Source organism: Morone saxatilis, unplaced genomic scaffold (genome assembly GCF_004916995.1).
Source record: "Morone saxatilis isolate NCDOM2014 unplaced genomic scaffold, NCSU_SB_2.0 Contig22, whole genome shotgun sequence".
In the NCBI taxonomy this organism is placed as follows: Eukaryota; Metazoa; Chordata; class Actinopteri; family Moronidae; genus Morone; species Morone saxatilis.
Window position 1 is genome coordinate 19,315,670 of NW_023339785.1, and position 26,706 is coordinate 19,342,375.

Consider the following 26,706-nt stretch of genomic DNA (forward strand, 5'->3'; position numbering starts at 1 on the left):
TCAAACATATGAGCCTAAAAGAAGATTGAACCAGTGAAAAGAGGTCAGGTTATAATTACATTTTAATCTATCTCGAAAGCTATTAAACCCTGGCAATTAGGTGACACCTCTTTCCATTTACAATAACAAAAAACTACAATAAGCCATTCTATTTCCTCATTCTTCAACACCAGTCACACCAGTTTGGTTTGACGCACCCGCAGTCAGAAGATGACAGCTGGTTTGCACAGTTGTTCAGTCCATACCTGATAAATCACTCATCTTCATTCCAAAGGTGCAGAGCTTTCACAGTCCTGCCCATCAATTCAGACACACTGCCTGCATTACACTAAGTGCACCATAATGTGTAATGAAATGTGAAGTATTTACCCTCATGTGTTACATGACAATGCAGAGTGACCTGTCTTTATCATTGACACTTCTCACTTTCTGGGTCATGTCCATTGCTATCTGTGTGAGGGAAGATAACAATCCCCTGGCCATTGTTACTTTGGTTTCTTATGGGTTTTTTTTTTTTTTTGCCTGGTTAGTTAAATATAAACTCTGGAACTGATTGTGTATCCCCAGCCCCCAGTGTACCATGACAAAGTCACCCTGAACACAGAATATCAGCCCTGCACTGCACATGTGATCATGCAATTGGCTATGCAAGGCTGCAGGACACAGACCATTTATTCTGCTCTGTTTGCAAAATTGTGTGTGTGTGTGTNNGAGAGAGAGAGAGAAGCAGAGAAAAATAGAATGTGGGTGTATTGGGTAGCAACAAATTAGAAATAGACAGGAATGGGTGGAGATAGCAGCGTAGCATTACAGGGTGGATGGTAGATTGTATGTGTGTGTGTGTGTGTACTTTCCCCTGGCCATGTGGTTGGACAAAGGGCAAGGATTGTGAGGGTTAGTGAAGAATGCAGTGTATTGCTGATCAGTGCTACTGATAGTGGGCACATGGCCTGAGTGTGACTGACAAACAAAAGACACATTACCTCTAATAAAAAAAAACTGAGTGGATGATTAGGCCATACAATGTAGTAATACATTAGGGCTGCAAAAGAAACATAATCATCTCTCTGTCATGTGTTCAGCAGCTCATAAAAAGCTGAATTAGTGCTTAACGTTTATACTGCTTGGCCTTCTTAAGGGAACTGTTTCCATCAGCTGATGCAGACTGATGTCAACAGTGTGCAGGTTTATTCCAGTAATAACAGATATCAGGGGATGTCTTTATTGTCGATTAGAGGGCACTGGCGCCTTCGCAGACAGTGACAACAGGGTGTTGACCTGATGGGCTTCTGCCCCGCTGCCTTTAGTGCACAGGAAGGCCAGCTTCCTGTTTTTCTGCCCCATCAGTCCGGAGGACAAAAGCACAACACAGGATTGACATAGGGGCACAATCAGCACCCGGCACACGTCAGGCCCACGGTGCACCCACCTACATAGTGTCACACCTACACACACCCTGATGAAGATGGTTCAATTAAGTAAATTATCATCATTCATAACACTGATGCTTATCATAATAAGCTTTGACATGAGCCAGGTCAGTAAACATGCTTTAATAAAGACATGAAATCACTCATATTGTGGCGTGCTGTACTTGACTTACCATTGAATTATTAATTATTAATTATTAAGAATATATGAGCACAAAACCTAGTAAATAAAGCCTTAGATCAGGATTTAAGTTTGCTGGGCAGTGAAACGTTGGAAGAATCGTTATTCAAATTCATGATACTGGGGTTACATGGTATAAACGTTTGCTCTCTTTACCACCAAGGCACCCTGTGAAGGGTGACTTTTTAATTGTTTTTTTAATCATTTGTAATCCATTTCTCTTTCAGTAAAATCCACACTATAGTTTCACGAAGCTCCCTGATGAAACTGAGAAACAGTGAGAGGGAGTAAAGGAAAAAGAGAGAACATCTTGTACAACCACTGAGCTCCAGAACCAAAAGAGGTAAGACTGCACAGGGCAGCAAAGAGAGAGAGAGGGAGAGAGGCGCCGCTTACATCCCGCCATTGTCCAGCTTCCTCCAGGCTTCAGAACCAGGGCTTCCTCAGGACACGGGACAAGGCAGTTGGTTAAATAAAATAAAAACTGCACACACATGCAGCTTAATAAAAACAGCACACACATACACAGTGCCATGGGCAGACCATAACACAGGCTGACAAAATATTATCCAGTGTGCTCAGACTGACCTGACCCTGTGCAGGCCACCAGATCCTATGTTATTATTTGGACTATTTTTTGCTTTTGACGGAGATTTGACTAATGACTGCTTGGGAAACAGCGGATGGGTGTTTCACCATTCGATGGAGCTCTTTCCACATTAATGCCACTGGACCTATTGAATGCAAACACAACACTGAGTCATAATGCACAACAGTTCTGATATTAATCAAACAAGGTCTGGGAACAACTCAGTGTGAGCTGTGTAGTCCGGCCTAGCTTTATGGGCCAATCAAGACAATTACAGAGATTCTCCAAACAAGCACAGCTGAGTATGTGCGTCAACAGTTTCACAACAATTAACCTCTCCTCCTCAACCACAGCTCCACCGTCAATAATCCAATTAACTAATTTGCTTACGTCCACTTTCCAGAAGAGGGCGGTGTCACAACAGTTTTAGCAACAAGCCCTCCCTAGCGCTGCAAAAAAACAACAAAAAAACAAACAAAAAAACAAAAACAACCCCCACCAACAAGTCCTTTCACAGACCCTCTCCAGAGTCTTTAAATAGATTTATTTCAAAGTATTATTGGCAGTTTTCTTGAAAGGTTACTGATCCGTATTGTTCTGCCCAATTTCAAATGACTGTTACATTCATTGAAAAGGCTTCAGGCGGTGATAATCTCGCTCTCTGCCCTCACCTCGTGTGAACAATGAATTAAGACTGAGACTGATGACTTTTCAGCGCACTTCTTGCACTGTGGTGTAGGCTATAGTGTCCCCAGAGCGTCCACAGCAGCCCGGAGTGACGTCGCTTCACCCAGGATAAAAAGAGAGAGCGGTCAAGATACCCACAGATAGGTAGAGTGATACCGGAAGTAAGGCAACTTTTCACAATAAATTCACACAAATAATGGTTAGGCTATTTGGCCTCCAGATCCAAGGGACATCAATTAGGCTGCATACAAGGACATATATGTATATATATATATATCATTTATATTCAGGCTGTACTGATATATCACAAACTGAGGCTTGAAGTGGTCTGTCCAATGGATTGAGTTGGTGTTGCAATGCAGATACTATTTACAAAGCGAATAACAACAACATTCCGGTAACATCCTATTTCATTCCACTTGCTTCATTGTTTAATAACATTTTTGAATTAATAATTTGTTAATTAACTACAGTACTTCTTCAAATCCGCTTCACTAGAATGGGGTGTTTTCAGATGTTTATTTTAGTCTCTTTCAGAACCCTTTATATAGCCTACCTTAATAACACCATATAACACATAACAATTAATAATTAATGGATGGCCAAATATTTCCAATTAAGTAATTAAGTGAGAAGCATGTAGCCCTTAAAATCTAGGCTACTTAATACTTTATTGATCCCTGGGAGTTATGTGTTTGTCGACATTAAATAAAATAAATAATAATTATATTAGAATATCTAACAATATATCTAGAAAAGAAATATACATATAAAAAAAAGAAAGAAAATTATATAGTAAAATATAATAGTATGTACATAGATATTTCAAATTAAGGAAAAAGTAATTTGCTCCTAAAATCAAAATTATTTGAATAGTTAAGAAAGGGCATCTAAAATGATGTGTTTAAAAGGTTTTTGTTTTTGCCTTTTTAGATTAATGGACAAATTCAGGTATCTCCGGCAATCACACCTGGACTAAGGTTTTTGATGTGTTTTTGAAGAATCCATTAAGGGTATTTTATTTGTTTAGTTTTGCAGTGATATAAACACTTGGATACAGACTAAAACAATCGTTCTATTGGTTTTATTTTGAAAGCGGCGGCCGGAACAGGTGTGCTGTGGCTGCGCTGTGTGAGCGGCGCGCAGTGACAGCAGCAGCACACCGCCAGGGAGAGAGCGGCGGAGCTGCAATCAGCCAGGAGCGAAAATGTGAAGGTGGAATCCGACTGAGCAGCGTTGTGTTGTAACTGCCGCCTGTTTCCCTGGGAAAAAAAATAAATCACAACCGACATTCCCACACAGCAAGAAAAGGAGCTTTATTTGGATTTTATAATCTCTGGAAATATCCTCGCTTTGTTTTTTCTTTTCTTACACATTTTTTTTGGGGTACCTCTCTTTCTGTCTCTGTCCACCTTCTCAGAAATTGACTGTGTTGCTGAGAGTGAGGAGCATCATTTGCGTTCACTGGATATTCATTTTTGATGACTTTTATAAAGATCTCCTCTCGCTTTATGGGATTATTCTCGACGGAGACGCTTTGTTTTAGATAAGAACACGTTGGGCATCATGAGTTCCAGTGGTAAGTCCATTCTTGCGCGCTTTATCTCTCCACTTGAAGCGCAAGGACAATACCTATAGGTGAGAGCAGAGAGAACTACCATTGAACAATAGTAGCCTGTATGTGATGGAAGAGACTCCAGAAAGTGCCAACTTATATAAGGTTGAAATCAAGAATTAACCAATGTAATTTCAATGCACCTCAATATGCCATCACATTAATTTTCATAGCTATTAAATTGTGATTTTTATGCACATCCAGGAAAGACAAATATGTTGTGAAACGTGCCTCTCAACATGCCCTGATGATAGACTTGGAGCAGGTTTAGAGAGGATGGCAGAGCTAAGTATATCTGGAGGTCAAAGTAGCATTTGCCCAGAGTTCATCTATAGAGGAGCATTTTTGGGATTCTTTATCCACATAACAGCTGTTGCTTGGACCCTCTCAATGTCTATTTCACTCCTCTATCACCTCTTTCATCTTCTCTCCTTCCTCATCCTTCTTTCCACCAGCAGTAGTACATTTGACCTCCCTTGGGTGACCACCCAGGCTTCCAGCTGTCATCTCTTCATAAAAGTACACCTGTCCTCTATCACTTTCGTTTGCAGGAGCAGGGAAATACCCTTGAGCTGGAGGTTTGTGACCTGACCGCTGGGTTGGTTGATGCAGCATGCGAGAGTACAAGTCTGACAGCCTGAGAGTTTCTGTCATACCCTAGACCGGCCCAGGGGCTGCTATGATGCTAAGCTGACCTTATATCAGCTGACTGTGACCCTGATCCTCTGTCAGCTGAATCAGGGCTTTCCCTGTAGGGCTTGTTGGTCAGCTGGTGTGTGCATGTGTGCGCGCCTGTGTGCATGCTTCCACTTTGTTGTGTTTACAAGTTATAACTGGTTGATTTGCAAGGCAGGCTTTTTTTGGATTTCCAAGGGAAGACTTTTCTAAAGAAAAAATTCTCCCCCTGTCCCTCAACTGTCAGTGAGGCCAGTTGAAGTTGATGTGCACCAGGTGCTTTGTGGACTGACGGTGTCATGTGCTTCCTGTCCTCCCTCCCCTGTCTTCTGTGTCTACAGGAGGAACCGGGTATTACTGCATCATTCATAATCCAGCCTGTCATTGTGTGGCACTACATTATTCATCCAGTGCTCTTAACCCTCTGGTACCGAGCCTTGCCTGACTGCCAGTTCGTGCGGTGTTGTGCGTGTGTGCCGGGAGTGTCGCAGCTCCTCTCTTGCTGAGAAAATGTGTAGAATTCTTTTGTTAAGCTTCAAAATGTTTTTCTCAGCTGACAACAAGAGGGGAGGAGTACATGCAGCCAGCATGTGGAGAGCTGTCACAAGCTCTTGTGATTTAAAAGCATGTGGTCAAAGAAGTAATGCACACAAACACACAGCAACTTGTGGTATGTCACTTGCGTGTGATTATGTGTCTGCAATTAACTGTGTGTGTGTGTGTGTGTGTGTGTGTGAATGTCAGCATTGTCAGAGCAGGCAGATAGTGGTGTGGCATGTGTCTGTAGTCTGGCTTTAGGCATAAAAACACAGCAGGCATCAGAGCTGAGGAAAGAACATTTCCTCTCCTCTCCTCACTTCCATCCCTCCAGTCAGTCAAACATATGTTCCCCTCCACTCTCTAACACTCTCAAGGTTTGGACATGAATTGGCCTGTTAGGCTGTGTGGTGTGTGCAGTGTTTTCCGCTGCATTGGGTGCGATAGCCCAGAGGCCATCGACACACACAGAGTAATTACACACCGCTCTGACTGTCTGTCTTCATCTTCTGGGCCTTCTATCTCTCATGGTCACTGGTTTTTTTTGTTTGTGTGTGTGTGTGTGTGTGTTTGTGTGTCTCGTCAGACTCCTATTTTCTGCTTGGCTGGCAGACGAGGCAGGACTGTAGGTGTAGCAGGTTAGTCTCTGGTGGAAAGGACCTAACAAATACTGAGAAAGAAATACTAATATATGATAATAGTAAAGACGCAAACTTGAGCCTAAATGATGAATCGGGCCATTTCTGAGATACAGTATACGAACAGTATGTGTGTTTCAGGAGAGTGATAAAACACATGTTGAACAATATACTGATTATTGAGCTCAGGGACAGAGGGGATTTGCAGAGCCATACATCAAAGACAGCACTGACACCTCTTTCCCTTCTCTCTCTTCTCTTTATATAGCAGCTAGTGCCCAAGTATCAGACAAAATACATCCCATTTGGGTATTTTAACTTTAAAGAGACATGCTGCATCTCATACAACCTAATGATCTGAATGAACGGACTCTATGCAAATTAATCCTAGGTATAATTGTCTCTATTGTCTATTTTTCTTAGCTATTTAGTCTCATGTATAGTCTTTTTAGCCCCACTAGCAGTATGGATGGCAATGTTGGTCTTATGGTGATTCTCTTACTCATTATACAATACCATCAGCTGCTCAAAATATCTCCACAACTATTGGAGAGATTGGCAAGACATTTTATACAGACATTCATAGTTCCTAGATGATGAATCATTATCACTTTGTTTCCACCATCATTGTCCAATACCAGTAAATGGCCAAATACCTGCAAAACTAATGGCATCCCCATCTGCCTGTATTTAGTGCTGATTAGCAAATGTTAGCATTCTAAAATGCTGAGCTAAGATGGTGAAAATGGTTAACATTACCTGCTAAATATCAGCATGTTACACAACATTGTCATTGTGAGCATGTTAAGAGAACTTATGTTCCAGTTGGTTGACAGGAATTAATTAAATGTAGATACACTTGTTTGTAGTAGAATCATGCAGATTAGTGGAAGAAAGGTCTTGCAACAACCTGATTTGCTTTAACCCAGATTTAGTCTGCATCAGCATGAGCTTTGTCATCAGTGGCTGAGTAGGAATGCTTTGAACTGATCTCATTGTAATTCTGTAAAAGATAGCTTTGACCTAGTGCTGGGCGGTATGACCATACAATTGTACCATCAGATTCTGGCAGTTTCAGGATATATCATGTTTTTTGTTTGTTTGTTTGTTTTTTGCATGAATTAACTTTTATATAGGTTTATAGTGGCTGATTCTACTGTCAGGAGTACATAGAATATAAAACATTTTAATGTCATCATGTATATAGTGAAGACTATAGCATTATCTTCGCTCTACAAAATTATACAATATATAAAGGAATCAGAATGCATTAAAAAATGTAAAATGTAAATAACTTTTACTGTGCAAACTGCAATGTAGTAAAAACATTTTCCTTTTCAAAACAAATAGTATTTAAGTATTCAAAGAGATAATTTTCAAATGTTCCATTGCGCAAGAAACAAATGAGTTCCAGCACTTGTTTCAGCTATGCTATCAGTTGTCTCCGCTATTGCCCAGCACTACTTTGACCTGATGGTGGCAACAGAAGGAAAAATAGTGCCGCTGATCAAAGTCCAGTGTGTTCCAGATAAGATGGATCAAGGCGTTTGTCAAGGGGAAGTTCTGATTTTTGATGCTGAAAGACAAAATGTTCACAAAATCTGAAAAATTGTCCTCTGGGAACCATGAATATTCATTTGAAATGTCATGGTAGGTTGTTATTGAGATACAATATCTTGGACTGGACCAGAGTGTATGAATGGACAGATTGATGATCCACTGACAGTGTCCGTCTAAGAGAATTGAATAGAATGGGGAAAAAAATAAATGTATAAATACATTACATACAGTACTATATTAAATGATGGATATTTTCTGTGCTGTTTCAATGTCAGTTTGTGTTTTATGGGAGGAATGAGTCAGAACAAGGGTTGACAGGGAGGGGAGCTGTATCATATATGATTCCTGCTCTTCTGCCTCATCTGGTGAGCAGTCGAAACCAGAACCAAACACCATTTATCACTCCTGCTGCCAGACGCCTTAGTTCAATAACACAGAGAACAAAGGTGGGAGACAAAGATGCACAGATGCAAACACAGATGCTGGGATGCACTCATGAATATTCAGATTACGCAGCCATGTACAACTGGTATGTATTTACAGACCAATGTAAAAATGAGGCCCATGTTTTTCTTGTGCATTTGCAGCACCGTTATTGTGGTTACTGCACTGGTATTCTGTTTGGTTATTGTGGAAAGGAATTTATGGAGACTGCATGGAAATACCATCCAGTTTCCAGTTTCATCTGTAAGATCTAAACTCTTTTTTTAATTTAAATTGAATGAATAGAATTAAAAAGTACAAAGCTACACTACTGTGGCTAAATTGTATATTGTGTCCTCAAGGTTGCCGTTTCCATGACCTTGGCTTCTGGTAGGATTGAGTGATTATTCAGACTGTCAGCAGAGTGACCTTTCTTTCTCTCTCTCCATAGAGTGACAGTATGTTTGTGATACCACCGGACACTATCATTGCTCTGATGAATGCTCCTGGTCAAGGTCCTGACAGAGACGATGGGAGATAAAGAGAGGCGGTGGGGGAAGGCAGGGAGGCATCTGACCGTTGGCTGCATTAGATGACGGACACGGATGACGTGTTGTTTTTATAGAATGTGTTTATATATAATAGAACAAACCTTTAATCAGATTTTAACTTGTAGAAAAACAGTGATATGATTTGTGGTAACTGAAGAAGCTTGGATTTGGGTGTACTCCTTACTTAGTTTCTGAAGTAAGTAAACCTTGTCAGATAATGGGCTTGTTGATGAATCTGAGATTATTATGGGATTCTTAATTAAACAATATGTTTTAAACTTCTAGCAAAGACATAAGTGACATTAGTTATTGAGACTCTGTGGTGTTGTTGAAAATATTTCATGTATGTTGGTTATTTTCACATTCACTTGAATACAGTGATTTCTTGACGCTGGCATCTTGTTGCCATTAGCCGAACTACATGTTGTACTGCTGGTGTTGCATCATCTTTTAGTGTTGCTGGTTGCCGGCTTGATTTAGGGACAACAAAGGATGTGTGTGGTTGAAATGTATGCCACCTGTAAAACATGTAAGCGTTTTTTATTATATAATTTCATTTTGGGCCCCATAACTGAAGATTGGCAGTTATTTCCTTGAGCAAAATAAATCTCACCAAAACCATCTTAGTTAGTGTTTCTACTGTTCCAACAATCACTGACTCTGATTTGGTCAAAAATAATACTTAATTAACCAATTTAGGTGAATTAATGTAAACATATTCTGGCTCTACACATTGTTTCCCCGCTGCCTCTCTCTGTCGGTACTGCCTTTCACTGGTTCTTTGGAGACAGACCATTAAATTAGCAATATAAAATGACTTGATGGACTATGATTTGTCCAAGTCGCATCTTTGTATTAGTCCCATTAATATTGTTTAATTTAAACTACCGTTAAGTGTCAATTACAAATAATTGGCTTATTGTGTTTTTTGAATTAGACTTGTTTCAAACCTACAGTCTGTGCACACTAGATGTTGATGTAAAGTTGTCCCTGTGTCCACAATTCATGAAATAATACAACTGCACCCATACAAAAGCATTGGTATGTTAGCATAAACTAGCCTACAATTATAAAAACTCAACCTGGGTCATAAAACAACAAATTTTTTTTTACTTTAATAATTAAAAAAATTACCACTGTCTTTGTATGGCTTCTCTTTGATTCTTTTCCCTACTCTTCACTCCACTCACTCGTCACCACTGATCTTCCAGCATCCCTTGTGACTGAGCTCCCAGCATGTTCTTCCCCGGGGCTGTCAGGTCAGGGGCAGAAATAGCACCAGCCTCACAGTCCCTGGGGATGCTGTCGGCCTCTCTGACCCTGGCCCTGTTCTTATCACCTGTCTGCCGGAGGCTGTATTCTCCCAGGGCACTTGCCACTGATTTGAAGTCAGTGGATTACACCTGTAGTCTGGTGGCTATCATTAGAAGAATGACTCAACGCCTCAACATGGGAGAGGATGGAGGGTTGTTTGAGAGCTCTGTAATGGGTTTAGACAAGGAGAGCTTGGCTGCGTTCAATGAGAATGAACGCCCTGACACAATTTGATTGAGTTATATAATGCTTCAGCTTCTGAGCTGATTGTAGACCTTGATTTCCTGCAGAGGTGCGGCCGTTTGGCACGTACATCCAACAAGTTAAATAATCATCTCATTCATTAAAAAATCTGCAATAATTTTTGCTATTTACTAAGCACCCAGTATAAATCAGGTATGTGTTGACAATCTTCATTCAACATCTTGGCCATTGTTGTTCTCTGTTGTTTCTTTTATACAAATTTGCCTGGCTGTTATACGGTGGGTTGATTTTTGCCTAATTTCAGAAGGTCAGCATTGTAAGTAAATGTCCTCTGTGTCTCCAGTAGTTGCTGGCCCAGGCTTGCTTGTTGTGCCATTGATTTCCATTATCTCTCATTCACACCTGATGGGATCAGTGTTGCTCATTTGATTTTACGACAAAAAAAGATTGCCTCCTTCCTTCCTTGGCTTGGTCTCTCACACACAAATATACAAAAACCCACTACCAAGGGAGTGTCATTATTTGAACCAGTGGCTAGGCACTTATCAGGCAGGGTAGTGGGTCCCAGTGGTGCTGCCAGCATTGTGAGGGAAACAATGAACTAACAGAGACTTTAGTGTGGGAGATTGGGACGGGGAATTAATCATGCTTGCATATTTCCAGTGCCCACACTCCTGTCCTGAACAGGAAAATAAACATGCATACATTATCTTGCACCCATGGATGTATGCCTTCACACTCAGTACACATAGTGTGCAGCCCACACTATGCATATACTGTCGTCAGACTTGGAGCGTGCAAAGGGTGCTCAGGCTATGAAGCATGCAAGGCTGTTAGACTTTTTAAGTGCTGCGAGTCCTTCGGGATTCATCCAGTGAAATGGAATCAGTAGCTCTGTCACGCCAGCCCATATGCTGGTGCTGCTCTAACTGAAGCAGCAAAGTCCTTCAGTCAGCTATTCAGGTAGGCAGTAAGGCCAGCTGGTTACCCTGCCATTATACCCCTTCCACTGAGTGTAGGACCACTCAGATGCTCCTTAAGGAAGATGGAGCAAAATAAGAGACCGTGAGCCCAGCTGTTTTGGCACAGTCTTAGTACTGGGAGGATGGTTGTTTCTTCTTGGGGATATAAGATAATCTGTTTATAGCCTAGAGGAGTAGATGGACCTTTAAAGAGCCTCTATTAGCCTGAGAGGTCTTAGATAAATTCATTTTCCGAGCTTATTTAAGATCAAATTAATCTAGCATTTTGACCTTTTTGCTTGTGATAGCATTTATTTTATTACTGTTAAGATTTTATGTGAGAACTTGCTTTCCTGACAATATGAAATAGCTGCCGGGCTTGCAGGAGTCTGACATGTAAGCTAATGCATAATGAGGTAAGGGGATCCATCCACTTTCTAACCTGACGCATCAGTGTGTGTGTGTGTGTGTCAGCCTGTATGAGTGTGTGAAAAATGCAGACAGTGGGAGAGAAAGCCTGGAGCTTACCCAGATTACATAGGTGTCAGACCTCACAGCTTCAGCACAAGTGTTGACAGAACTACATACTGATCTTATTGTATGAACTGCACACCTACCATCTGTAGTGAACTCAGAGCCGTGTTCTGGTGATGGTTTGGAGATTTTTTTTTGAATATGGAAAGCAGTTTTGTTCAGCTGAATTCTGAAATCCATTCTGATTTTGAAATAATACAATGGTTTTATGTGTTTGTGCGTCTGTGCTATGTAGAAATGCTGATTATGGCTAATTGGAGTTGCATTTGATGTGCTTGACAATTCCAAAAACTAACTTGACTAGTAGGAATATATTGGTTTCAGGTACAGGATTGGTGAATAATGTTGTTATTGTATACCAGTATTTATGAGGTGAAACTATTTGTCTAATCATAGCAACATAATTTCGCTGTTGTTGTGCAGCTACTCTGGTAGTAGCAGTACTCCATGTAAAGAGTTTGGGTAGTGGTAGACTCTAAAAACGAAAAATAGAAGAGAAAAAGTGTAAGGAATTGCTTTAAAAGTGTGTCTGCCTGCTGTAATGTACGCTGCAAATGTTAGCACGTCCAACTAACTAGCTTCATACCTACAGTAGTAACTTAACCCAGCATACCTTCAAAGCCAGACATTTCATTCATATCTAGCACATCCACTGTAGGTAGTATGTCTCAGCTGGGGGAGATCCTCCTGGATGTTGCTATATCAGAGTGAAGGCTAATGTTACTAACTCTGTCTTGATTTATTGGATTTGGCCTCCAGCAATCCCGGCCAAACTCGTTATCCAAGATAACATTATGCTTGCATAACAAACTGGTTAGTCCTATTAAAGCCTTTACTCTTGCAACTTTAAACACAACACACAGTTTAAATTGTCAACCATAAAGCATAAATAAAAGTATGTAAGCAAAACAACTACATGGGGATATGTTAGAATAGCAGTCTGATCTTACATTTTCCCTTTGCAAAATAGAAGAACATGTTTCCTTATTTTCATGTCTTTTACATGGATCATATAAATATGCTAACTTTTTGACTGGAACCTGTTAGCTTTAGCCTCAGTCTTTTAGTAAAATATCTATAGGCCTACTGTAGCCATCAAGCTTTACAGAGTTAGTAGCTAATAAAATCTGCCACTGACTTGGCTGTTGCTGGATAAAAAGAACCCATTGTTTCAAAAATTGCCAAGGATTTAAAGCAGTAACCTGCCAGCGGTTATCACTGTAAACTGTATATGTGCTGTGCAAGAATGGAAAGCTTGACAGGCGTAGCAACAGTAACTAAGTGGGGCTTAGCGAGCAGTCAGTTCAGCTTGCAAAACAGTTTAGTTGAACACAGAGATAGAATATTAATTGTGTGTTGTTGTTTTTTTGTCTCTAGCAGCTTATCACCAAGGCTCAGCGTGCGGTGAGCGAAGTTCTGGACCAATCCGGTGCCAGCGATGTCGGGAAGTATGCAAAGGAGAGGTGGTACGAGTACAGGACACCCACTTTCACGTCAAGTGTTTCACCTGCACCGGTAAGACATGGCAGCCCGCTCTTTAACAACACAGCACAGAAACAGCAAACAGCAAACAGACCCCAGGGGTGGGTGGTGGTCACAAATGTTGTTAAAGTTAAATAAGATGGGACTCAGATTCCAGTAGTACACAAGACATCTATCTTGGTCACTACCTTCCATGCACACGCCCACACACACTGACAGATACACACTGGATTCCCATCGTTCATCCATCTCCTAGTGTATATGCCGAGTGCTACTATTAGCCCACGGTGGGGATTGGAACGGATCAGAGGTGCCTTGCAGGGGACTTAGGCTTGTGCTAAGGTAGCTTGTTATTGCACTGCCAACTTAGAGAGGATTTTCCCTTGGTTGTACGCTGTGGTCTAATGAGACTATCTCAACTAGCTTTGCAGTCCTGGGAACTAATGTCTCAAACTAGCTTTGCAGTCCTGAGCCTCAGTCTCAGGCACAGTGGTGCTCAACCTTTTTGGTGTCAAGGACCCCTAAATTGATTCACATACATACATACATATTTGATAAGATGCAGTGTCAGGGATCCCTCGTCTGATAAGACTTAGTTATTCCGTAACTGTCTATACTGTGGATTGGTAAACTTACAGTGAAGAGTGTGCAACCTATAAACAAAACTTTAATTCTTATAAAGTCTTTCATTCTCAACCTCTGGTCAATAAAATAATAGTGAAATTTAAATATTTAAGATTTTTCTGGGGACCCCTTGGAACCCCTTTAAAGACCCCTCGCCCCCCATGCTGCAGGAGGAGAACCACTGTTTCAGCAAATATCCATCAAGTGCACATTTAAAAGCATTTGACAGAGTTTGTGTATTAAAACAAGTCCATTTGGGGCATTCCAGTAGCTTACCTGGTGGAGCATGCGACCCATGTGCTGGGGCTAAGTCCTTGCTATGGTGGCCAGGGTTCATTTCCGGCCTGTAGCCCATTGAAGCGTGTCATCTCCTCTCGCTCTCCCTAGTTTCCTGCTTGGCTTCAGCTGTCACTCTCCAAATAAAGGCATACAAAAATCTGGAAACCAAAGATAGGATTTTCACGAAGCTAACATTAATTTGTTAGTTTAAGCCTGCTTAACTAGCCAGCAAGCTATTATGCTAATACAATCTGCCACAGACAGTTGCGGGCAACAATGACTGTTTAAGAAAAACTTTTCACTTTCTAAAATGACTTTCTAAGGTGGACATTTTAATTCTGTTATATTAGAAACTTTCCTGGGCAATCTTTCAAAGCTCTATTTTTTTAAATATAAGTAAGCAGCTGTTGTTGAGAAGCTGAGTAAGTTGTGTTTCTTACTATATGAGCTGCACTATACTGTTGTGCAGCACAGAGCTGGTCTACAGTAGATAAACTCACTGAAGGCTATTCATCGGAGGGTTGTTGTTGCATGCTCCCTACGTGTAGCCGTCACACACATGAAAACACATGCATACAGTGCACACATACACACATGCACTCAGGCATGTGAGCGTGCACATCCATACATGTGTGCACGCTCACTGTGGTTGTGAGAGGTTGCTGTGGTAACAATGTGAAGGGGCACCCGGGCCCTGGTTGGTGGATATTCTCAGCATCTCTATGGTGCTATTAACCAATTGGAAGGCGCTATTCTGTGCCCCAGAGAAAAAGGGGGGTGAACACAGGAAGCGAGCAGAAAAGAGAAGAAGAGGGGGGATGGGGGTGCTGTTTTTGTCGCCTAAACATTACATCATCACTCGAGTGTAATACCAATCTGATTTTCACTCCCTTTTCTACCTTCCTTCATTTCCCTCTCACTCACAGTGGCGGCACAGTAATGGAAAACGGTCATCGATGAGCATCATGTTAAATACACCTATCAGACACCCCTCCCCTCTCATGTTCCAGAGAGCTCTCCACATCCCATGAGGCAATGGGGCACTATTGTGCGGCCAGACTCTGCCACATCCCCACCGATAATATGCTCTCCTGTATGGGCCTCTGCACAGCCAGCAGTTTTCTAAAGCTTTTATTGTTCAGTGTCTAACCCCCCTCACTCACAAACATGTTGCATGTTCTTTTGAACTTCATAAACTCCATCTATTCTCTATTGTCCATGTTTCTATTCTCTGCTTTCCATTAGCTTCCCTGTATATTATCTGAGGCTGAATGGTTGGGAATGCAGAAGCAGGATTTGAGATCGAATTTCTATATTCTCTTCCATCTCTCGGTTGCTTTTTTCTCTCAGTTTTTCTCCCTCTGTTTCTTTCTCTTGCTTTCTCCCTTTCTTTCCTGATGACAGTCACCCAAGCATGAAATCAATTTCTCATCTTGGGACAGGATGACATTGGCATGCGGGGTGTGCTATTTGGAGGCTAATGGCTAAACTGTATTATACCATTGCACCAGAGTGTCAATCCACTGTCAGCAGCCAATTGCCATATCTGTCGGACGTGTTTATGAACTCTGTGACTGGGGCGTGTTTCAACATTTGATTTCATTCTTTGCTGGGAATTTTTTTTTCATACAATCAGCCTCTACCCAGGTTATTGACCTTGACCAATGATATTGTGTGCGCCTCAGTCCCTTAATTTCCACTGCAAAATCATGACATAATTTCTCAGTTATTTCCTCCTTTTTTCCTTATTCTCCTCCTTTTCTTTCTGTTTTTGTCTCCATTTTCCTCAAAAGGGCTGACTATGCCCCACTGAATACATCATGATCATACCAGTCTCAAACGGTCACACACACTAGTACTTTGTCAGCACACACATTGATTTAGCATATAGAAATACATGCATCCATCCCGTCCATCGTTTTTTCCTCCTTGTGTCTCTGCCCACACTTTTATCAAAACACATTACCTCTGGATGCCACATTATCATAATTCTTCTCTCATGCATTAGTCAGAAGAAGAACAGATCACTAATCATGTGCATTTAACCTCTCATTTGAACCCATTATACAGCAGCTGATTATAGCATGGAGTAGCAGCCACGCAATCAGCTAAAGAAAGAAGTCTGTGGAAAAAGCTGAAGACAGAAGCCAGCTCACAGATTGATGCATCAACTCCAGACATAGAGAAGGCAGTGGGGGTGTATGTGTGGATTATGTGGATCCTGTGGCACTTCTCAGTGTAGCAGCGAGCTGTACTGTATGGATGATGTGGTGTTGTATTACCAGCAGACAGGCTGACTCGTGCATATTGGCCTAATGACATAGTGACCACATTTACCCCGCCTCTGAAGTATAATTGGCACTCTTAGATTCCAACAGAAACAGCCTGGCCTGTCAGTGGCACGAGCGCAAAGCTAACACACACATAAATCACACGCAAAGGCAAAAATGGGCCTGTGCGTGTTAATAAAAAAACTCAGAAGCAGAGAAACAAATATACAAGCACAGACAGTGACAAATGCAAACACAGACACATTGGCACATAAACTGCCCAGTAGTTATTTTCTAACACAAAAGTGATTTTACTCATAAAACAGCGCTAAAGGGAATAGCAGATTTACAGAGACAGGTCAAATAAATACTTGACTGCTCTGATAATGCTCCATTTCTAGCCTGTGTTCTCACCAGGGATCTTGTAAAATTGCAGCATCTTTGTCTTTTTTTCTGCAGACCTGTTTCAGTCAGTTCAGCCTCTCTTTAGATGCTATTAGCCCCCATCACTCAACCTCTGTGTTAATAACATCAACCTACATTACTGTACTGCCATCCTGTTCTCTGAAGGCGACTGAAATAGACAGAGATATAGTCGAAGAGAAGGAGGGAGAGGAAAATGACAAATAGCAAGAGGAGTAAAGAGGAAAAATAAAGAGAGGTTATGAGGAGAAAGAAAAAGAGACACAGCACAGAAAAAAGTGGGGGGTTACAGGGAAGGGGAGCTTCCTGTAGCTATAGCAACCACTGGCACGCTGGTCCAATCACCACGCCAATGCCTGGTTGCTAGGGAGAGATTCCGGCGGCGAGAGAGGGGAGCGCGGCAGGCAGCTGCGCTTTTCCCCGACAACTCTCCAGGATCCGGGATAGATGACAGAGATTATTCCTCCGCTTGTCTTTTTCAAGCGTCACCATCAGACGGATTTTCACACACTGACGCCTTGTCTATTGTCTTAAAGTGTGTGTAAAATTGTGTGTGCACATGCCATGGTGAGGTAGAGTTGCTTCAGTGTGAAAGTGTCTGGCTCAGTGAAGGAGTGATTTCTGAATGATAAAGAGGATCATTAGGCGACAAACCCTCCTGTGTTACATACGTGCACACACTGCTGACATAGCAGAGCTGTAATGCATTGCTGTTGCTTATTACAGAACAAGCTCCCATCTCTAGCAGTGTGGTTATCCCTGTGCGTCTGTGATCTCATTCACGCCTATTTCCCCCTCAGCTGAGTGTCAGCTCTCAGTGGGTTAAAAGCTGAAGGCCTCAGCAGCGCGGCCGGTCTGCTGGTATGAAGGGACTCCACTGGGCAACCATCTGTCTCCATCAACTACCGCAGCCAAATACAAGGGGAACCCTGTCAGTCATGCACGATTTCTCTCTGTTAGCCTTTAGCTACCCCTCTCTCTCTCTCTCTCCTCTTGCCCTTTTCTAGGACCATATCGCCTTCTGTTTTCTGTTACTGCTTCTCTTTTTTATAGCCACGCTAGCAGCATGGCTCTAGGGATGGCAATGTCGGTGGGTCACTCCACCACTTCGGTCCAGACTGAAATATCTTAACACGTATTTAATAGATTGTCCAGACATTTTGTACAGGATGAATCCTGCTGACTTTGATGATAGCGTGATTTATCCTTTAACGTCACCATGAGATTCACTTTTTTTTTTTATTCAGTGAAATATCTACTTGATGGATTGGCACGCAATTTTATACAGACACTCATTGTTCCCAGACGATGATCTACTGACCTTTCCTCTAGTGCCACCAGCAAGTTAATATTCTGGTACAAAGAAATCTCACAACTATTGGATGTCTTGTCATGAACCTTTGTACAGACATTCATGTTTCCCAGAGGATGAATGTAAATAACTTTGGTGATCTTGTGACACCATCTGGTAGCATCATCAGGTCAAAATGTGTCAGTATTTGGTTTTATGACCAAAATTAATGACACTCCCATTAGCCTCAGCTGTACTTTGTGCTTAGTGCTAATTGGCAAATGTTAACTGAAAGTACCATGCCTGAGCACAGCCTCACAAAGCCACTAGTGTGGTTGTCGACTTTTGTTTCACTCCTCTTCCTGTGTGTCTGACGGCCTCCTCTCCCAGCCTGCGATTTGGCACAACTTGAGAAAACACATTATTTACTCTTGAAGTGTTTCCGTCTGTCAGAGGGCTCAGATCCAGGGGACAGGAGGAGGGCAGAGGAGGCTGGGCCTCACATTGGTAGCACAGATGTGGGGGTGAATAGGTGAGTACCTCCCCTGCTGGAACTTGTCACTGCCCCACTACATACATGCCTCTCTGCTAAACTGTGGCTGCGGCTATTAGCTTGAAAAAGCCTTGGAAATTAGCATAATGTTGACAGCAGCAGTAAAACAATTACAAATGTGCAGGCTACTTTGACATACTGTAAAGCATGTCCATTTACTTAATAGCACATTATGTAGACCCAGCAGTAATATAATTAGCTCAGGGAAGAGACGAAGAGAGACCGCGGGGGAACGGGGAAGAGAAAGAAAGGGGAGATTGCATGGAGGTCCAGTCTTGTAGTGAGAAAAGGTGCAAATTGAGATAAAGTGGAGACCTTGTGCTCGGAGCCACAAAGATTTGGAAGCAGTCGTGAAACGGAAAGACAGAGACAGAGAAGTGGAGGAGAAGGGGGTTTCAGCACTATTTTGGGGTTCCGGCCTGGGCCGACTTTGAGGAAGGGAATTTTAATTGCGTCTGTTGGCTGGAGATAAATACCCAATCATGCGGACCCCCTGTGGATGCCTAATCACTGCGGTTCTAATGACCACAGCTGCAGACTCCAGCCTACATGCTAACCTCTAATCACTAGACTTATGCTCTTTAGATGCTAACTTCCTGCATTGCCAAAAAAGAGCAATATGAAGGAGAGCATCTTTTAGTTTCCCTCATTAGAGCGCCATTCAGGGAAAGATCAGAAAATGAGCAAATAGATGAAATGAAGTCTTTGATCTAGTCTTGCAAGGCTGATTATGTTTGGTTTTAGCTAATGTATGATGAATCTAAATATGTCTCTGTAAAATAATACATAGTTCTTATATAAACAAAACTTTTCATTAACTTTGGCGTTTTTCATAACTATGAGTTTCAACTGCAACTGTGTGCACTTTCCCACGAGTAGCTAGAGTATAAATCTCCAAAGGCCATTCATAGGACAGTGAAACAGACCAGGCTGGGTCTATGTTGGTTGTATTGGGCTGTTGTTTTTATGGGTGGGTGTCCACATCATGTGGTCCTGGTTGTGCGGCTGTAACCAAAGCCTTTCTTCTCGGGGCTAAGCTAAGCCACATCTCTGCAGCAGCAGTGACGCCAAGCTCTGACCCAACTCCACCCACTGTGCTGGCAACTGCAACATGTGGAGGGATACATTTGAAACTTATGCTTAATGGTTAAAGCTAAAATGAGAGAACTTGAAAAGTATAGGGCCAGCTTGTTAGTAGGTTGTAAAAAATTGAGCCTTTTTCTAAAAGGGTTTAAGGAATGGTCCTTTTTCAAAGATCTAAAAGTTGGATCTATCAAGGTGCCCTTTAACAGGTGCAAATGTAGATTCTTAACTTTATTGTCATTGTACTTGTAAGTTACACTTGTTATTCCAGAGGTAAACTGTAGAAGTCAAAGTTTTTCAATCTGATTCATCAGTTGCAGGTAACAAAGCGAATAGTTGTAGTTAGAAAACAAACAGCTGTCCTGTGAACTAATAAAAACAGCCTTTGTCTGCATTGCGTTTTTTAGATAATAAGATGGATTTTTAGCTTTAAAAGTAGGGTAATTTCTCAACTAATAAAGAAACATTTGGAGATACACTGTTTTCTTTGGACAGCTGCCTGAAATGAAGTGTTTATGGTGTGTGTGTGGGGGGGTGTGTGAGTCTGTATGTGTTTACTTGCTGAAGTGAGAGGTTGTGATGTCTGCAAACACCGCAGTAAATCAGGGCCAAATTTTAGCTGAAAAACACACAAAACTTTTATTTTAATTTCCATCTATAACTCAAGATACAGTACATGTAAATATACCTTTACATGGAGTTTACATGGTCTATTATTTATTGATGGTGCCTTTAATCGGCTTTCATAAATCATACATCGTTGCTGGTCAGAACTTAACAAATTAAAGATGACCATTTAGTTTTGTCAACTTTAAGTGAAAACTTGATTGTAATGTTTCAGTTAAATGTTTTTTGCCATCACAGCAGGTATCAAACTGATTTAAAGTTACAGTATCATTTCTGAAAACATTTTGTATACAGCATGAGTTTAACCACAACAAAACCAAATGTGCCACCACCAGCACCACCACATCATTCAGACTAGGGACCTAGCTGTCTCTAGGGCAACTGTGGAAGGGTTTACGTCTCCTATGGCAACTGAGGAAGGGGGGCGTCCTTTCCAATGCATCCAGCCAATCGTCCAGTCAGAGGAAAACAATGTGATTAGCCAGAACAGGTGAACCATCCAGCCAGCCCATCCAATCCAGTCTGAGCAGATCCAGTCGGCCGGCTGTAATTTGGTCAGGCGTCCATATGCTAATGAAGTGCATTAGGCTAATTGAGCAGATTCCAGTAATTTGAAAATCAATCTGGGCGCAGATTGAAAAGCAAATCATTTTGAAAGAAACAGAGGCAGGGAGAAGGGGGGAGGAAAAGAGGAGAAAAAAAGGAGACCAATTTCTACTACAGTTTAGTTTTAGAAGATTAAAAACGTTTTTATTAAATTAATGTAATGGACCATTTCAAATCACATAGATATTTCTTTTTCCATTATGAAGCATTCAGTAGATGTGGAAATATTTACTCTCTCATTCCCCTTTTCCATGAAGGCATCAGATAGCCTGTGATTTGGGTTTCTGGTATGAGCCTTAGTTAGTCTGGTTTTTTGACTTGCACACTTTGACTTTTTTGAAGCTCTGTGCCATTGTTCAGTGGTTCTGGAAATGTGGTTTGCACACACACACACACACACACACACATACAAACACACACACACAGTTTTATAAACAGGCTATTTTAAATCTTAGTTCTGGTCTTCCTCATGCATCCCCTTTTCCTTCATTCTTAGCTTTCCTCCTGTCTGCGCTTCTGCAGCTGCCTTGCCCTGATACCAATGACCTGTCGCAATGATAAAGATCCATCATCATATCTCACCATACACACATTGTCCCATTTCATCATCTCTGCATACGCGCAGTGCCATCTCATCGGGGATGGATTTATGTGTTTCCATCCTCCTGTGGGAGCCAAGATTGTTTTGTTTTTAAGTGAGGGCCCATTGATCTTTTATTACACCATTAAGTCAATACGCTCCACTCATAAACAGCTTGAGATTAAATGAGCCCCTTTGAAGGGTTTATGTGCATGTGTGTGTGTCTGCGAACTCTCAGCCTGCCAGCATACACTGAAAACTGGTGGCTATAGGGAGCCAGATTTAGCCTGTTGCAGCAACTCCAGTGTCTATAGCCCGGCCACGGTGAAGCATTTATTAACAGCAAGTTGTTGGTATTCAAGGAGCTTCATTACCACCACAAGCTGAATGATTTAAAATGTTTACTGCTTTATTTACTGTGGCACAATGTACCTTCATTTCCTGGCACTGTGCAGCAAACAAGCAGTTTTTAGCAGTTGCACTTGATATTGTTATCCTCATGATTAGCAGTTTTTAATGCTGTGATAAAGGTCAGTGATTTAGCTGCTGTATATGTTTTTTCAGTGGTAATTATTGTTGCATGTATCTTTTGTTTTTTTGAAAGCCCACTACATTCAGATCAATTACAGATTTTAGGAAAGAATTTGATTAAAGCAGTTTAGACAACTTACAGACTCAGCTTTGGTCAAATATAAATACTTCCGTCAGGTTTCATCAAAGCTCCAGGCCCTTCAGGAGGATCTGTGGGTTTGTACACTGAGAATCTGCTCTTCGTGTCTAAGAAAACCAGATGTCCATTCATCTTTTAGGAATCATTTAGAGTCTCTGTGTTGAGTACAAATTATTGTGTTGGACTGGCATGCAGAAAGGGCTAGGGAAGCTTTTTTTATTGTCCTGTAGTAGGTCTTGATGCAGGGAGTGGCATTAAAGGCATAGTTTGAGAGGTTGGGTTAGGTGGACTTTTTGAAAAAGGTGGAAATCTGGATTTGTTTTAAACCACATGTGACCTTCATCAGTGCCATGTGTGTCAGGTCACAGCATTTTTTCCAGCCGGAGGTTACAATAACTGTCAACTCTTCCTGTTGGTAAGCCGCATAGACTGTGAGAAACCAGAGACCAGTAACCACAATGGCCACTGATCTGTGAGAATGCCTCTTAGCTATATAGTTACACCCACTGGAATTCACTCTCAGATACATGGCAAAGTGTTGTAGCACATATTGTCTGCTTAGGATACACAATTTAGAGACACACATACCCATACAAACTGAGCACTCACCTTGTGCATACGCAGCAAATGATTTTGGTGTCTTCCCCATTGGTATTTAATGAGACTGTAGTCGATTTACTGATGATGCTGGGAACTCGCAGCCTATTGTTTTGTCTGCTTCACATTGTTTAGAACAAAATTACTTTTCCACTGATTATAACATTATATTCCCATCAGAGAAAATTGGCTCACCACTGTCTGGAGCTGAATAACTTCACTAGCAGTCATGTGTGAAGACAAACACAGCACAAACAAGCACACATGCACACACAAACAGGTAACAGAAAGAGGCTCAGACTGTAATGTGTAATGGAACAAAACATGGAAAAGAAAAATGGGACTTGTAAAACTCTTAAATATGCAAGTGTGTTGTTTAATTTGATTTTAACAGCATATGACAGATGATGGAAACCCCAGTGTTTAGTTTTTTTTGGATGGGAAGCCAAAATAGCATTAAATATTGTTAACATCTGTTGCTCCTCTTATCCACAGGTTATTCTATATGCTTTAGTGTTTTTAGTGTCCTGATTTCTCACTTTGTCTCACCTGCTCTCTCCACAGTGTGTAACTGTGATCTGGCGCGATCCGGCTTCTTCCAGAAGAAGGGCGAGTACATCTGTACGGCAGACTATCAACGCCTGTATGGTACGCGCTGTGACCGCTGTGACAGCTTCATCACAGGAGAGGTGGTCTCCGCTCTGGGACGCACGTACCACCCCAAGTGCTTTGTCTGCAGCGTCTGCAGGTATACATGCACACACACAATAGACACACAATCCCCTACTGTACAGTATAAGCAAGGTAACACATATGGTTGGGTAATTATACAGCAACATTATAGATTTGGAGTTGTGTTTTTGATCACCTGGCAAATATAAATGCAATATTTACTCTTCTTTTATTTTCACATCCAGCAAACACAGAGCAGCCTTAACATTTGGATATGGAGTTGGGTTTCTGGCCACCCAATAAATGGAAGTGCAATATTCAGTCTCTGTGTTCGCCAACAAGTCGCTGGCTGTTTGGTGCCAGGCAGTTAGCGTACCGTGGGTTTGTCAGAGCTTTTTGCTGAAAGCAGCTGCCTGCTGTGGGTGCAAACAGGGTTGATGATAGCGGTGAGAGTGAACAAAACAGCACAGTTAGGAACTGCAGTTAGGTGATAATTCTCTGTGAGTTTTTCACAACACTCGACACCTTTCATATTATACAATAGGAATATTGATTAATAGAGCTTTACAATGCAGGATTAGCCAAAAACAAAAATACAGTTTTTTTTTTTATCCTCAAACAGATTTCTTGTTCCATTCTAATGTTTTTCAGAAAAAGTATCTCACAATATGTATTGATATCATAATATATGATAAAGATTTTATAAATAATGCCCACTTAAGTAGCACACACTTACCCTTGCTACTTAAACATAACAGGCAACATATTGTATGATAACTGTGTGCGTGCTGTGCATGAGTTCACCACTTCTTTTTCTGTTCTGTTCTGTATCTGTTCAGTACTCTGATATAGCACAAAACTTATGATTCCCCCGTGAAAATAGACTGTCAGAAAATAGCACGATAGAGGGGAAGACTGAGAACAGAAGGAGGAATTGTGGAGCTACTGAATAAGAAATGTATGACTGTTTTATCTTTCTCTACCATGAGTCACTGTTTTCTGCCCCATGACTTTGCAATCCTCCCTCAAATGATACAACACAAGTTGCATCTTTCAATTTAAGAAATGCAAAGGTGACTCATCTCTTTATTGTGCGTTGAGTAATGCCAATGCCTGAGCTCATGATTCAGTCTTATCTCAGCTCGAGAATGTCAATAAATGTCTGATTGGCAAGCACGAGCTGTCTGTCGTTTTGCTTAGTCGAGACACGATTCCAAAAAGAGAGCTGACCTGGAGTTTCACACTCTTAGATTTAGTAAAAGTAGGCCATCTCTCCTCTGACCTCCATCAGTGTTCATGTTAAGCTCCTCCTGAATGAACTAAGAGTCAGAAGCCCTGTTGGCTCCATTCCTCTTTTTATTTCACCACTTCGCTCTTTCCTCTCTTTCTCTTTCATGTTCTGTTCTTAAAAAGCCCCTTCTTCTTCGCATGGTATGTCTGTATATCGTTCTTCCTTTCTTCCCTGTCTTTTTTGACGTGTTATAAGGTTTACATAAGAGCTGTCTTTCTTCGCCTCCCTCCAGGAGGGTGGTGTTTGTCTGTTGTCCTGTATCTGCTTGACATTGGCTAATAAACATGCGGCCATGCCCAGCAGACGTGGGCAGAAAAACTGAACTGACACCAACTGGCCGGAGACAGCCAGTGGAGCAGTCCTGGCAGTGACAGGGATGTCTGTGTGAGTGTGTGTCTGTGTGTGTATGTCAGTGTATGTGGAGTCAACTGGAAGAGACAGCAAGAAGCCGAAGGGTGAATCTCTTCTTTCCTGCTCCGTCTGCCCTCTGTCACATTGCTCACAGTCTTTTTATGTACCTCCTCTATTTCTCCCCATCCTCTATCCCCTCCTGTCTGTCTCCTCCAAACTCCCCTCCTCCTTCTCTGTCTCCTCCTCATCCTCATCCTCATCATTACCGCCATCATCTCCCTGCTCTTAATCATCATCCGCATCACATAATCTTCCTTTATGTCTTCATCATCGTCCCATTTTCTCTTTTGTCATCAGCTCTAATGAAACCAGACTGCAAGTTTCACTTTTCCTTGCTGATGTTTTGTAAAAAAGCTGGTGATCAAAGCCAGAGTTCATACCCTGAAGCCAGAAATAGCTTTACTTCTGTGGCCAGTTAAAAAAAAAACATGCATTAAATATGTAAACAGAGTAAATTTTTAAAGTGCTGAGAAAGGCTGACAAGGCAAGAATGTCTTGAGGGAGTGAGAGCAACGCACAGGTAAAGACAAGGTCAAACACACCCTTCTTCACCATCACAGAATTTCCTGTGCACAAGTTGGACTATAGACTAGTCTACTAATGGTCAGGCACTTTAATACATGTGAAAGATTGTCATGCTTGGAGCTGGACACAGATACAAACCTTGAAAACCGGCCTTGTGTGTCAAATACAGACTTTTCTAGTTTTCCATGTTTTGCTCAGTGTGGCCTGTTAGTTAAATTAGAAATAGAAAATAGTTTTTCGAACAGATGGTTAACCTTGGGACCAACTGAAGGGTGAAATTAAAATAAAGTCTAAATGAATTATACGTTTTATCAATTTTCATTGACTTGTGTCCCTTTCAGTGTTTACCAGAGCCTTTGTTGAATAATTTGCGTTGTGAAATGTCCCTGCTGGCTCATATGTTCTGCTTACTTTATGTCCTTTCTGTTTTATGTATGGATGTTGTCCTTTTTTGAATAACATAAAAGCACAAAGGAGCAAACCTAGAACACTGTATGTGCCAGTTTACTGACAGAAACAGTTGTAAAATACTCCTATCTCCCTAGAAACACACATTAGAGGGCTCACAACCTCCATAGCTGCGTGTAAACTTATACTGCACAAGCCTTTATTCATGCTTGCCTCTGTACATCTCTAAGTGCATACATGGATGTGCTACACTCTTGTGTGCTGACTGTGAGCTCTGCTGGAGACTCAAGCCTCCCTCTGGGTCTTGGCTCCAGCTCCAGGGCTCGGTGGGGGAGTAAAAGGATTACTGCCGTCTATGTCTTTTAAACAGCCTTCCCTAAGCCTTTTAGCTTCCCATTCATTCTCACGTCCTAA

General features: G+C 41.6%; 1 protein-coding gene across 2 annotated transcripts in view; it reads left to right on the plus strand.

Moving 5' to 3' along the window:
* Window positions 1–4,066: 4,066 nt before the first annotated feature.
* Window positions 4,067–26,706, plus strand: part of ablim3 (actin binding LIM protein family, member 3) — a 42,342-nt gene continuing 19,702 nt past the window's right edge. For both annotated transcript variants that reach the window (XM_035669871.1, XM_035669872.1), the window contains exons 1-3: window positions 4,067–4,466; window positions 13,278–13,415; window positions 23,550–23,733. In XM_035669871.1, the coding sequence (XP_035525764.1) occupies window positions 4,454–4,466; window positions 13,278–13,415; window positions 23,550–23,733 (335 nt within the window). In that variant the 5' untranslated portion in view covers window positions 4,067–4,453. The remainder of the gene's footprint in view (window positions 4,467–13,277; window positions 13,416–23,549; window positions 23,734–26,706) is intronic.